General features: G+C 58.1%; 1 protein-coding gene across 17 annotated transcripts in view; it reads right to left on the bottom strand.

Annotated features, from left to right (window-relative positions):
* DTNB (dystrobrevin beta) overlaps positions 1-12,750 on the bottom strand; it is a 318,597-nt gene that overhangs the window by 84,214 nt on the left and 221,633 nt on the right. For 11 of the 17 annotated variants that reach the window (XM_075923222.1, XM_075923216.1, XM_075923210.1 and 8 more), the window contains 2 exons: positions 4,708-4,793; positions 1,660-1,773 (listed from right to left, as the gene is read on the bottom strand). The exons of the other annotated variants lie outside the window; for them this stretch is intronic. In XM_075923222.1, the coding sequence (XP_075779337.1) occupies positions 1,660-1,773; positions 4,708-4,793 (200 nt within the window). The remainder of the gene's footprint in view (positions 1-1,659; positions 1,774-4,707; positions 4,794-12,750) is intronic. 17 annotated transcript variants of the gene reach the window in all.

Genomic DNA, 12,750 nt, shown 5'->3' with positions numbered 1-12,750 from the left:
TACCGGGTTTCCGTGAGCGCCCTGCCCCCGGTACCAGGTTTCCAAGAGCACCCTGCGCCCGGTACCAGGTTTCCAAGAGCGCCCTGCGCCCGGTACCAGGTTTCCGTGAGCGCCCTGCGCCCGGTGCCAGGTTTCCAAGAGCGCCCTGCGCCCGGTACCAGGTTTCCAAGAGCGCCCTGCGCCCGGTGCCGGGTTTCCAAGAGCGCCCTGCGCCCGGTGCCAGGTTTCCAAGAGCGCCCTGCGCCCGGTACCAGGTTTCCAAGAGAGCCCTGCGCCCGGTACCAGGTTTCCAAGAGCACCCTGCGCCCGGTACCAGGTTTCCAAGAGCGCCCTGCGCCCGGTACCAGGTTTCCAAGAGCGCCCTGCGCCCGGTGCCAGGTTTCCAAGAGCGCCCTGCGCCCGGTACCAGGTTTCCAAGAGCGCCCTGCGCCCGGTGCCGGGTTTCCAAGAGCGCCCTGCGCCCGGTGCCAGGTTTCCAAGAGCGCCCTGCGCCCGGTACCAGGTTTCCAAGAGAGCCCTGCGCCCGGTACCAGGTTTCCAAGAGCACCCTGCGCCCGGTACCAGGTTTCCAAGAGCGCCCTGCGCCCGGTTCCAGTTTTCCAAGAGCGCCCTGCGCCCGGTTCCAGGTTTCCAAGAGAGCCCTGCGCCCGGTACCAGGTTTCCAAGAGCGCCCTGCGCCCGGTACCAGGTTTCCAAGAGAGCCCTGCGCCCGGTACCAGGTTTCCAAGAGAGCCCTGCGCCCGGTACCAGGTTTCCAAGAGCACCCTGCGCCCGGTACCAGGTTTCCAAGAGCGCCCTGCGCCCGGTTCCAGGTTTCCAAGAGCGCCCTGCGCCCGGTTCCAGGTTTCCAAGAGAGCCCTGCGCCCGGTACCAGGTTTCCAAGAGCACCCTGCGCCCGGTACCAGGTTTCCGTGAGCGCCCTGCGCCCGGTGCCAGGTTTCCAAGAGCGCCCTGCACCCGGTACCAGCTTTCCAAGAGAGCCCTGCGCCCGGTACCAGCTTTCCAAGAGCGCCCTGCGCCCGGTACCAGCTTTCCAAGAGAGCCCTGCGCCCGGTACCAGGTTTCCAAGAGCGCCCTGCGCCCGGTACCAGGTTTCCAAGAGCGCCCTGCGCCCGGTACCGGGTTTCCAAGAGCGCCCTGCGCCCGGTGCCGGGTTTCCAAGAGCGCCCTGCGCCCGGTGCCAGGTTTCCAAGAGCGCCCTGCGCCCGGTACCGGGTTTCCAAGAGCGCCCTGCGCCCGGTACCAGGTTTCCAAGAGAGCCCTGCGCCCGGTACCAGGTTTCCAAGAGCGCCCTGCGCCCGGTACCAGGTTTCCAAGAGCGCCCTGCGCCCGGTACCAGGTTTCCGTGAGCGCCCTGCACTCAGTACCGGGTTTCCATGAGCGCCCTGCGCCCGGTGCCAGGTTTCCGTGAGCGCCCTGCACTCAGTGCCGGGTTTCCAAGAGCGCCCTGCGCCCGGTACCAGGTTTCCAAGAGAGCCCTGCACTCAGTACCGGGTTTCCAAGAGAGCCCTGCACTCAGTACCGGGTTTCCAAGAGAGCCCTGCACTCAGTACCGGGTTTCCAAGAGAGCCCTGCACTCAGTACCGGGTTTCCAAGAGCGCAGGCCACACGGCGAAGGGGCAATATGTCACATGCTGTCAAGTTTTAGATTTTTTTTACCGTAGCAGCCTGAGTTCTGCCAGCAACGTTGGGTTCTGCTGGGCTCTCTCGGGGGTCGGCTGGGAGGCTTGCTCATGCTCCAGCCGGAGGCGCTGAATCTCCTGCAGTATCTCTCTGTTGAAATAAGGAGACAAGAAGGGAGGCGATCGGTCAGACACGTGCTCATGCTAGAGGGAAGCTCCAGACTTGCTTTCTCCACAGCCCTGTAGCAGCAGCAGGGCAGGGCAGGGCAGTTCATTCCCTCCCATGAGGAGGCCGTAGGCGTGGGCCCAGGCCCAGCAGTGGGACGTAGCACAGACCCCCACATTGCCACCGCACCAGGCAGCGTTTCCTCATCGGAAAGATGCCAAGTATGAAATGAAGCAGACGCCTGCGCTGCCCCTTCACACCCTTTGCGGTAGGGGGGCGAACAGAGCAGCGCGGATAAGGGGAAGAGCTGTGTCTGGAGTCAAAGCACTCGGATCTATTTGCTCCTGCTGCAGTGAGGCCAAACCAACGTAAGTAGCAGTGGGGACGCTGGTTAATTTCATAATCATCCTCACACGGCTTTCTGGCAGCTCAGCAGGAATGGGAAAACCGTCAGGAGCGCATGGTAATGGAGCTAAGGCCCCACAAAGGGAATGCAGAGTGTGGCCGGGCCACGAGGCATCCCCAACCGCACAAGTACAGCGGGAGCTCAGCAAACACATTGGGAACTGCTAAGAAGTCACCTACGAAAATGTGAATGACTCCCCCCTTTCATTGAGCAGTGGTTGCCCCCCTTTTCTACTGGGCATCCGAGGAGCCCGAGCTGCCGTGTGGTTTACCCGCTATGTCTGGTCTGGCGAGGGGCTGCTGCGGGCCCTTGGAGGCCCCTGCAGGAGGCCTCGTGGCCCGGCCGCACTCTGTCCAGACAGGAGCAGTGAAGTTCCTGCTTCCAGCCTGCCTGAGAGGGTGCAGGGAACCAGCCAACCAGAGCCAACAGGCCCAGAGAGAAGGGGCTGCAGGCCGGCTCCTGGCTGAGACGGAGGCGCAAGGACGGGGTCCCTTGCTGGAGCTCACGGGAGAACCAGAAGAGGGTTTCTGCAGCACTGGGGAGGGTTAGAGCTCTTCCGGCCTGAGGTAAGGCTGCAGAGGAAGGGCTGGGTGGGAAGTGGCTGTTAGAGGAAGTGGCACCTGGCTGCCATCAGTCGGGGCCCTGGGCCTGGATCCCCACTGGCCTCTGGCAGAAGCCTCGAGAAGGGGACCCGTTTGATGTGAAAGCCCAAGCACAGGGCTGGACTGGAAAGGGCTCGGACAGGGCTGAAGAGCTGCGGAGGGCTGGGCAGCTGCTGAGCTCGGTTCCCTGGGAAGGTGCCTGCACGTGGAGCGGCCTGGCTGAAAACTGAGGACGAGTATCCAGGGACGCGCCCTGGGGCACTGCTCCACTCCGGGCAGCGCTGGGCTTAGGGTTAGCTCGGGGGGACTGAGACGTGCACAGAGGACACCCACAGACCCTCTTGGCCCTCTGACCCCACAAGGCAGGTGTGTGACTCCTCTGGCGGCCTGGGCCACTGGCACCCCCCCGCCGGGGCGCAGGAGGGGACCGTGCACACGCCACCCCCCACCGGGGCTCAGGGCCAGGAGGGGTGCGGGGCGCAGGAGGGGACCGTTCACACTCCCCCCCCCCACCGGGGCGCAGAGCCAGGAGGGGTGCGGGGCGCAGGAGGGGACCGTTCACACGCCACCCCCCACCGGGGCGCAGAGCCAGGAGGGGTGCGGGGCGCAGGAGGGGACCGTTCACACTCCACCCCCCGCCGGGGCGCAGAGCCAGGAGGGGTGCGGGGCGCAGGAGGGGACCCTTCACACTCCACCCCCCGCCGGGGCGCAGGGCCAGGAGGGGTGCAGGGCGCAGGAGGGGACCCTTCACACTCCACCCCCCGCCGGGGCGCAGAGCCAGGAGGGGTGCAGGGCGCAGGAGGGGACCGTTCACACTCCACCCCCCCGCCGGGGCGCAGGAGGGGACCGTCCACACTCCACCCCCCCGCCGGGGCGCAGGGCCAGGAGGGGTGCGGGGCGCAGGAGGGGACCGTTCACACTCCCCCCCCCCGCCGGGGCGCAGAGCCAGGAGGGGTGCGGGGCGCAGGAGGGGACCGTTCACACTCCCCCCCCCCGCCGGGGCGCAGAGCCAGGAGGGGTGCGGGGCGCAGGAGGGGACCGTTCACACTCCCCCCCCCCCGCCGGGGCGCAGAGCCAGGAGGGGTGCGGGGCGCAGGAGGGGACCGTTCACACTCCACCCCCCCGCCGGGGCTCAGGGCCAGGAGGGGTGCGGGGCGCAGGAGGGGACCGTTCACACTCCACCCCCCCGCCGGGGCGCAGGGCCAGGAGGGGTGCGGGGCGCATGAGGGGACCGTTCACACTCCACCCCGCTGCCAGAGGGCTCATGAGAGGCCGCATTCTTGCCGCACACTGCCAGCTGCCCAGGAGAGGTCCCTCCCTTTCCTCAAACCGCGTTCCCTCCCAAGCGCCGCTCTCCCCACACCCATTGGCCCCCCATTTACTAAAGCGCTAGGATCCGATTGGTGCATCCGACAGCAGGCGGGCTCTAAAGGACAAGCTCTTTGGGGCTGGGACTGCAGCGGCTTCCAGGAGTCTCTGCGCTGGGCCCTCTGCCGGCGAGTGAGTTCTTGGAGCCCCACAGTTCTCAGGGGCCTAGTCCCCACGGAGACTCATCTTGAGCAAAATGTTCAAACCCGGGAGCCTGAGGGACGTGCCTAGCTTCCACGGTAACTCCCAGGCCCTGAGAGCCCCATCCCAGGGCAACGAGCAGCACGAAGCATTTGACATCAAATTCTGCCCTAAGACGGGCCAGTTTTTTCATGCTTGGGGGGTCTAAAGGCAGGTTTCTGGGTCCACACTTAGACATCTAAAGAACGGTGACTGTGAGAGGACTGACCACAGCCGCCAGCCGCACCATTCCACAAGGGATCTCTGAATCCCATCTCAAACCACAGAGTGCGAGAGGCAATGCAGCGAGCCTCTGTCCCGACACTCCCCCCAGACATCCATCCATGGGATTCAGCGCCTTACCTGTTTTTGTTTTCCAGTTCGGCTATCAGCTGTCTTTGTTGTTTATTAGCATCAAAACTGAAACCCAGGTCTGCAGGCGGGCGTGGCTGGAGGGTAAGAATACGTAACATTTAATCACAGGGTTACTGTATGCTAACCAGAAAACACTCTGCCTGGCCTCAGTCTCAGCGACACAGCACAACACGCGTGTCCTTTGTTGGGTGGTTACGAGAGCGAACAGCTGCCTCTGGGGCGCACCCTGAAGCAAGGACGGCGGAGCGACACCCAGCAGCACCTGCACGTGCTGGAGAGATGTGGATGTGGCTTAGCTCGTCAGCTCCTTGGGAAGAGGCTCAGAACCTCGCGCGTGTATTCCTGGAGCGCACAGCCTGTCTGGGATGCAGGGGCCGAGTGGAAGCTGGCACTGTGCTTGTGAAAAGGTGAAAAGAAAGGAGGAAAAGGGTGGGTGTGCAATAGTTGGGAACGATGCCATTTGTAAAGAAAATCTGTTACCAGGACACTGACCTTTTCACATGACAAGTGCTGACGAGAAGCATAGCACAAGATCACCATAGCGCCCGTGTCAGGCGTGTAGGGGGCTAATGATGGAATATTCTCCCCTGTCAGACTGCGCTAGAACGAGACGGCTCGCTTCCTATTTACACATCATTTGTTGAAGCTTTTCGGCACGTTTCCTGGAGGTTCTTTGACAGTGTCTCAAGCAGAACCACGCACAAATCTCCCAGCGTTATTTCCTTTCGCTCCCAATTCCTTCCGAGATGCATTTACTGAGCACTCCCATTGAAAGGAATGGGTCTCCTCACAAGCATAACGATACATACGTCCATGAGTCTTTGCAAGAGCTAGCACTTCATTTGCAGAAGGCTTGGATGCTCACAGAGCTAGGCCCTGAAAGGGGAGGCCATGCGAACTCGAGGAGGGGGGAGACTGCAGAAAAGCTGCCACCCTGGTGACTTTCCAATTCTATGGCAACTCTTGAGTTTCTTCTCAGGACAAACCCCCTCAAATATCAGCACTACGCACAATCAACAGAGCCCTGACCCAACGGGCTACACGGCAGCTCTCAATTACCTGTGGAATCGTAACATTCCGCGTGGGACTGCTCAGGAATCAGCTTGGGGCCAGCTCACCAGCATTCCTCCCGGGGACTGGAAGTACCTTCCCCACTGAACTAGAGCGTGTCTGGCAGAGACCCTAGAGCAGAGCACTGGCAACCTTGTGTTCATTCCGACAGCAGATCTCCTGGGGGCCCTCTCAGCTCTCACGAGAGTGAGCCAATGTTCCTCCTTTTCTTCAAGGCCTAACCCCCCGGCTTCTGCTCTGACCACTCTGCATCCCTCCCTCAGCTCCTCCCACATCGCGGGACTCCCCCTGTGCTTCCCTTCCTCGCTCTCGTCTCCGGGGCTTCGTCCACGCTGCTCCATGTGTCTCAAACCAACCATGAGAAAAAATCCATCTCTTCTGCATGGAGGCCTCCCCCCACCTGCTCCCTACCCAGCTTATCTAGTCCAAAGAACGAGACGTCTGGTCTGAAAAGACTCAGTGCAAAAAGCATTTGTATGTGCTGGGTGGACGAGAGCATCAGCGCGGCTCCGCTCTGGCAAGTCCAGACGAGAACCGCTTCCATGTGGACAGGTGGGGGCCCTCCACTGCCATGTGACAGCTGGCGAGCCAGCCCCAAGCAATCCTGCTCTCTGGGATTTAGCAAAGGAACTTTCAGGCCTTTCAAGGAAGGGATCGCAAGCCTGGTGGAGCAGCCAACAGTGGCCATGAGTGATGACATCCAGGTGCAACAGGACAGCCAAGTGGCCACTGAGATCCATAGAGCACAGGAGCAGGCTTGGAAGGGCCACTGTGCGGCCATGAATATAACCCAGGCAGGTCCTGCTGGGTCTCTAGCAGCGCTCTGTGTAGGAGCGGGACGGGGGGAAGCACACTGAAGCATTCTCATCCAGGCTAGCGGGAAGGCTTCTATGCCGAGACCCAGAAGAGGGCGTCATTTCTGTTGTACTTGCTCACAAATAGGTCTGTTGGGGGAGTCCCCGCAAGCAGACGATGCCTTTGGCTGAGTCGGGGGGAAGAGACCACTCATGACTGGGGAAAGACCTGCTAAGCCAATTGACTAGCTCCTTCTGCACCTGGAAGATAAGCCAGGAGACTGATTGAACAGGCTTCTCCAAATCCCAAGGGAGACTTGGGAGGGGTGGGGGCCTGGCAGGGAGACTTGCTTCCTGACTAAGGAGGGATGAACAGGCTCCTGCTGCCTGCTGAGGCACGTCGGCTGTGGTGCGGTCAGAGAATGAAGGTGATCTGAGGCAGGGAAGCCTGGCAGGCAAGATGAACCAGCCGGAGCTCTCGGGTGTTGATGTGCTGAGCTCCCCCACCGACCAACGACCCCGCGTGCTCCGGCGGGCTCCCCAGTCTGGCAGCGAGAGGAAGGCGGAGGAAGGGAACGCCTGCAGAGATGGGGAGCAGCTCCGAACACCAGCTCCAGGCTATTCAAGCCCAGGACGGCACTGAGGGTAGCGTCCAGAGGGAGAGGGCTTTGCGACTCCGCTGGGGCTACCCAGGTTGGGGGGGTCTGTGGTGCAATCTCGCACGCTGGACCACACGCCTCTGGCCGCTGTGACTGGGTGACAGACGGTGTTACCAGGGAGGGGAACGATGAGAATCGTAACTCTGGGAGGAACACAGCCCAGTACTCTACCCTCTACTGGCCAAAGAGGAGACTTGAATAACCTGAGCCCAAGGCTGGCTGCCCCAGAAAGGGCAGACCCTCTTTCCTAAGATCCTCAGTATGCATCTCTGAAGTGATCAGTCTCCAGAATCCAGGGAGGACTGATGGGTACCCGGGTGGCCAGGCAGTGTCCTTCTGAGACAGGTCTACGGATGAGAGCCCGGGACACTTCCTGTGGCCTCTGATTAGGAAATCACATAAGCAGAAACTCTTCCCTCTTCAATTCTGCAAGCAGAGGAAAAGCGCCGTCTCGCCCAGAGGCTCTCCGCCTGGCCCACATGCAGCCCCGTTCACACCCAGCTGCGGCTCAGCCGTGCGCTAAAACACTCAGAATTTGCTGTTCTGACAGGGAGCAGCTGGCTGAGGGGGAGACAGCAGCTCACAAGCTGGCAAGAGCAGGGCTGATGTTACTAACACACTCAGGCTGTAAGCACATTCCAGAGGGGTGGTAACAGAACAACTCGTTAAGAAACATATTAGTCCCCTCGTCCCAGATAACAAGACCATACCGACCCCAGCTCAAGTGCCAGCATGATAAAAAGCAATCGCACCCCTATATACAGGGAAATGGGTGGATCAGAGGGTGGCCACCTGATACGCCAGGAGTGATGTGTAACTTGTGTGTACCGGTGTGTACAAGTGCACCCCAAAGAGTTGTCTTTGTCTAGCCAAGGGGGAAACGCTGAAGTCCATAGCATTGACTGAGCTAGTCCATTGTCATGGTGTACACATGAATGTAGTAAGTTGAGGGTCAGTACCATGGAGTCAGCAGGCCTGAGTAGAGGAGGCCTGTAACATGAAAGCAGCAACAGGCCTAGAATCTAGTGAGCAAGACTTTGGTTCAGTAATAGGAGCCAAGAAAGAGGCCCTACTGATAACTGTGTGATTGTGTAAGTTAGGTCGAGCATGGAAGGACTCAGGGAGGCACTGGGTACAGTCTGTAAGCCAAAGGGGAGTAATGGAACATCTTAATAAGAAATGTCTTGGTACAAAGACTCCCCAAAAATTAATGTACATACCGACCTAGGTTCAGGACCAGGTCGAGATTGACAGCATGAAGGATAGTAAGTAAGCCCCCCTTCCGCAAGGTGAGGGGTGGTAACTAGGCAACAGAGGGTGGTAACCTGGTACGTAAAGAAATGATGCAAATTGTTATTACCTGTCTATAAAAGGACACCACAGAGGGTGCTCTCTGGCCGACTTTGGGGGGGGGGGGGCGCGCGCACTAGGCGCCTGAACGGCAGGTGTCATTGCCTAAACTTACAGAGTGCACAGTAGCTTAACTTTGACTAACTGCTGTTAATATTTAATATATGGCAATAGGCCTGCCCAGTGTTGGTACCTTGTCAACGTGGGCCATAATGCCCAGTGGGTAACACTGGACTGATCTCTGTTACCAACTGGTAGAGCTTTGCATTTGACAATAAACCTGCTCGATTGATTTCAGACCTTGCCTGCATCTGTCGTTTCCGGGGCCTCTCAGAGATCTCCTGTGTTGACCCAAGTGCACGGGGTCTAACACTCTAGATAAAGTGAGTACCGATTGTTACGCACGCAGCCGAAAGTTTATGATCACCGACGGAGTAGAGGTCCTGTCAGGAGCGCGCCAGGACGACCCTGACCAGATGCCGCCGACACTGACAGCTCAGACCACCGAAGTATAGAACACGGAGGTACGACAATGCGTACTGGCTCAGTGGTGAGTCTGTGCACTGACAACTATTACTGTACTCCGCCTGGCCTGGTGCCTTCAATCCGTATCTGATCTGGGGTCATTGGGGCTCTCTGTTAACTCCACATGCAAGGTTAGCAGGGAGCCAGGAGAACAAAAGCACGGAGCTGAAAGTTTCTCATCACTGGAGCAGGAGACCTGTCAGGAGCCCACTGGGAACACTGACTACTACCCCTGCCTCTCCCAGTGGCAGCAGTTGATGCTCCGAGGGACCCTGGGGAAGGGGACAATGGGTGCAAAGGAACTCGTAATATTTTCACTCAGCCTTTTTTGAAGTGGGGGAAAGGGATGCAGGGACCTGCCACAGACCCTTTCCTGGGTCAATAATGGGCTCACAGAGAGGCAAGGCCACACCAGAAAAGACCTACCATGACTCAAATACTGATGCAATAAAGTTAGATGGGCTACTAGTTATAAGGGAAAAGAGGAAACCCCTCTCCAGATGCCGTATGCAGAATGGGAATTCGGACTGCCACTCAGAAAGGCGTTATCTTCTCCAGAGAGATGGTTCTCTCTCCATCATTTCCACTGTGCGAGAGTCCCTGGGAATAGCTAGACTGTCTGAGTGGCGCTGCCTGCCTTCAGCGTGGCATTTAGTTAAATCAACCCGCACTCTGACAGAGCCTGTGCCCCAAGCGGCATCTGACACCCTTGGCCATGGACACACATGGGAATTCTACGTACGGACGTGTACAGCACAGGCATTTAGTTAAATCAACCCGCACTCTGACAGAGCCTGTGCCCCAAGCGGCATCTGACACCCTTGGCCATGGACACACATGGGAATTCTACGTACGGACGTGTACAGCACAGGCATTTAGTTAAATCAACCCGCACTCTGACAGAGCCTGTGCCCCAAGCGGCATCTGACACCCTTGGCCATGGACACACATGGGAATTCTACGTACGGACGTGTACAGCACAGGCATTTAGTTAAATCAACCCGCACTCTGACAGAGCCTGTGCCCCAAGCGGCATCTGACACCCTTGGCCATGGACACACATGGGAATTCTACGTACGGACGTGTACAGCACAGGCATTTAGTTAAATCAACCCGCACTCTGACAGAGCCTGTGCCCTAAGCAGCATCTGACACCCTTGGCCATGGACACACATGGGAATTCTACGTACGGACGTGTACAGCACAGGCATTTAGTTAAATCAACCCGCCCTCTGACAGAGCCTGTGCCCCAAGCGGCATCTGACACCCTTGGCCATGGACACACATGGGAATTCTACGTACGGACGTGTACAGCACAGGCATTTAGTTAAATCAACCCGCCCTCTGACAGAGCCTGTGCCCTAAGCAGCATCTGACACCCTTGGCCATGGACACACATGGGAATTCTACGTACGGACGTGTACAGCACAGGCATTTAGTTTTCTTCTGGGGCTGCAACAGCAGTGTTCTCAGAAACTGGAATTTCCTTGGCAGTTGCTTTGCTTAGGGGCTCAGTAGAGTAGCAAGTTTTCACCTCAGCCTGACCCGTCACTGACCAAAGAGGAAAGTAATCCCTAACATTTCCCGCCCTGGCGGGTGCTATAGCAAGTTCTCCATGTGCTAGGCAGGCATCCCATGGTTGGCCAGAGACAGCAGAATGTTAGAATGTACATGAGGCTTGTGGTTTGAAACAGTGTTGTCATCTGCTCCGTCTAGTCTAGAAAACTCGAGATTTCAGACTAGTTTCTACTATCCGCATTCTAATCAACTGAAGTAATTCCTCGGCACACACGTTACTTCAGCCAGAGGGGCCGTATCCACGTTTTGGAACGTGACTGAAGAGCAGGGAAATGCATCCGTCAGCGCACACCCCAGTGCATGTAAACATTTGCACATGCAGTTCCCAAACACTATCATCAGCATGTGTAGACAATGGAATCCACATGTGCAAATCCCATTTAGACCCAGCACTTTCATGTAAGAGAGACACACTCCATCCCCGGGGTGTGCCGGATCACATGCCTGCAAAAGTTCTGTAAATCCTGACCCAAAGCATCCAGATTCTCAGAGGCTTCCCCTCTAAGCTCGATGTCCCCTAACAGAGCAGCTCGAGTAGGCATGGGGCAGGGAGAGAAGCCATTCCTTAGGAGGCAGACATCAGCAGCCCATATTGGCCACTGGCTTCCAACTCGTATGGCGTAAATTGGTCCTGGGGGTCTCCATGTGCTCAGAGCTATGGATGGGGAAGAGAGAGGCAGGGTGAAGTGCTAGAACTTGAAAGGCAGTGGTTCTCACCCCCCTGCCCAAGCAGCACTCATTCTGGCCAGCAAGATGGCATCTTGCAGCCATGACCAGCCTCCCTGCCAGCAGAGGGCTGGTGAGTGTTGCATGGGGCAGGAGAGCGGGTCTGTGGGGAGGTTGGGGGGGCACTGGGAACGAGGGGTTTTCTGCGGTGCTGTAGCACACCCTGGTTTTAAGTGGGGCTCTGCTCTTGGCCCTCCTTCTAGCCTGTACTGGATGCTCTGATCCTGGCCTGGTGCTGGGGGTCCTGGCCGCTCCAGACTGCCTGGTGTGGCAGGGTCTAGTTGCTGGCTCCTGCGTGGTCCTGCACTGTGGGGTCTCTGGATTTGTCTCTGCACTCTGGGCAGGGAAGTTGGGCATTGTAGGGGGGAGGACTGTGGTTCTCAACAACGCTAAACAGGCTGAAAACCATTGTCACAAGCAATGTTCCCTATAAATCTTTTCCATCCACGTGTGGATTTTTTTCATCCATGTGCAGAATAATTTGTGTGCGCACCAAGGCATGTGTGAATGTGCACCATCAATAGAAACACAACCTGGCTGGGGACGCTCTGCTAATCCGCTGGTTGGCACTGGAATCTCTCCGCACAAGCGGCCGCACAAGCGCCTGGTTCCAGGGAGTGCTGGTTCCAAGGTAATAAGGCGCAGTGGTGTAAGAGTGCCAGTTACTCCTAGCCTGGGCTTGGAGCTCCCCCAAACAGCAGCAAGAGCAGCGCCAGGGCTCACGGGTACTGAGGCTGCATATCTCAGTAAAGCAGCACTGGAGCCCTGTGGCAGGAAATAAGCCGTCTCCCCTACACTGACGGGCATGGCTGGCACTTGTTCCCCTTTCCTGTGCTCGAGGGAGCAAGAGGAATCCTAGAACACTGGAACTGGAAGGGGCCTCGAGAGTCATCGAGTCCAGTCCCCTGCCCTCATGGCAGGACCCAGCACTTCTAGACCATAGGAAAGCTTCCACAGTTCTGAAGAGAATGCCTCAGCTGCCCCGAGAAGTCTGTTCCAATAAAAAGGGTTTGTCTTCTGCAGTCTGGCTTGAGAACAACGAGTCATCTACTCAAAACATTTCCAGAGCCAACTTGGATAAAACCTGGAGCAGAGTGCGCCCAACTGGGGGAGGACATGCCGGGAGCTGTGCTCACGGCATTCCAGCCAATAAACTGCGGCTGTCAAAGAGAGAAGATCCACTCACTGAAGCGACAGGTTACATACTGTAGGTAAGAGCGCTGCCATTTCACATGGCCGTTCCTTCAGAGCCCTTCGGTGAAGGCCATCTAGTCCTGGCCATTTACTACTCTTCAGTTTATCAGTTTGTTCCAAAACCTTCTCTAACG

This window comes from Pelodiscus sinensis, chromosome 3 (assembly GCF_049634645.1).
Source record: "Pelodiscus sinensis isolate JC-2024 chromosome 3, ASM4963464v1, whole genome shotgun sequence".
Classification (NCBI taxonomy): Eukaryota; Metazoa; Chordata; order Testudines; family Trionychidae; genus Pelodiscus; species Pelodiscus sinensis.
Note: the sequence above shows the minus strand (reverse complement) of the source record. Positions and strands in the feature narration are given on the sequence as shown.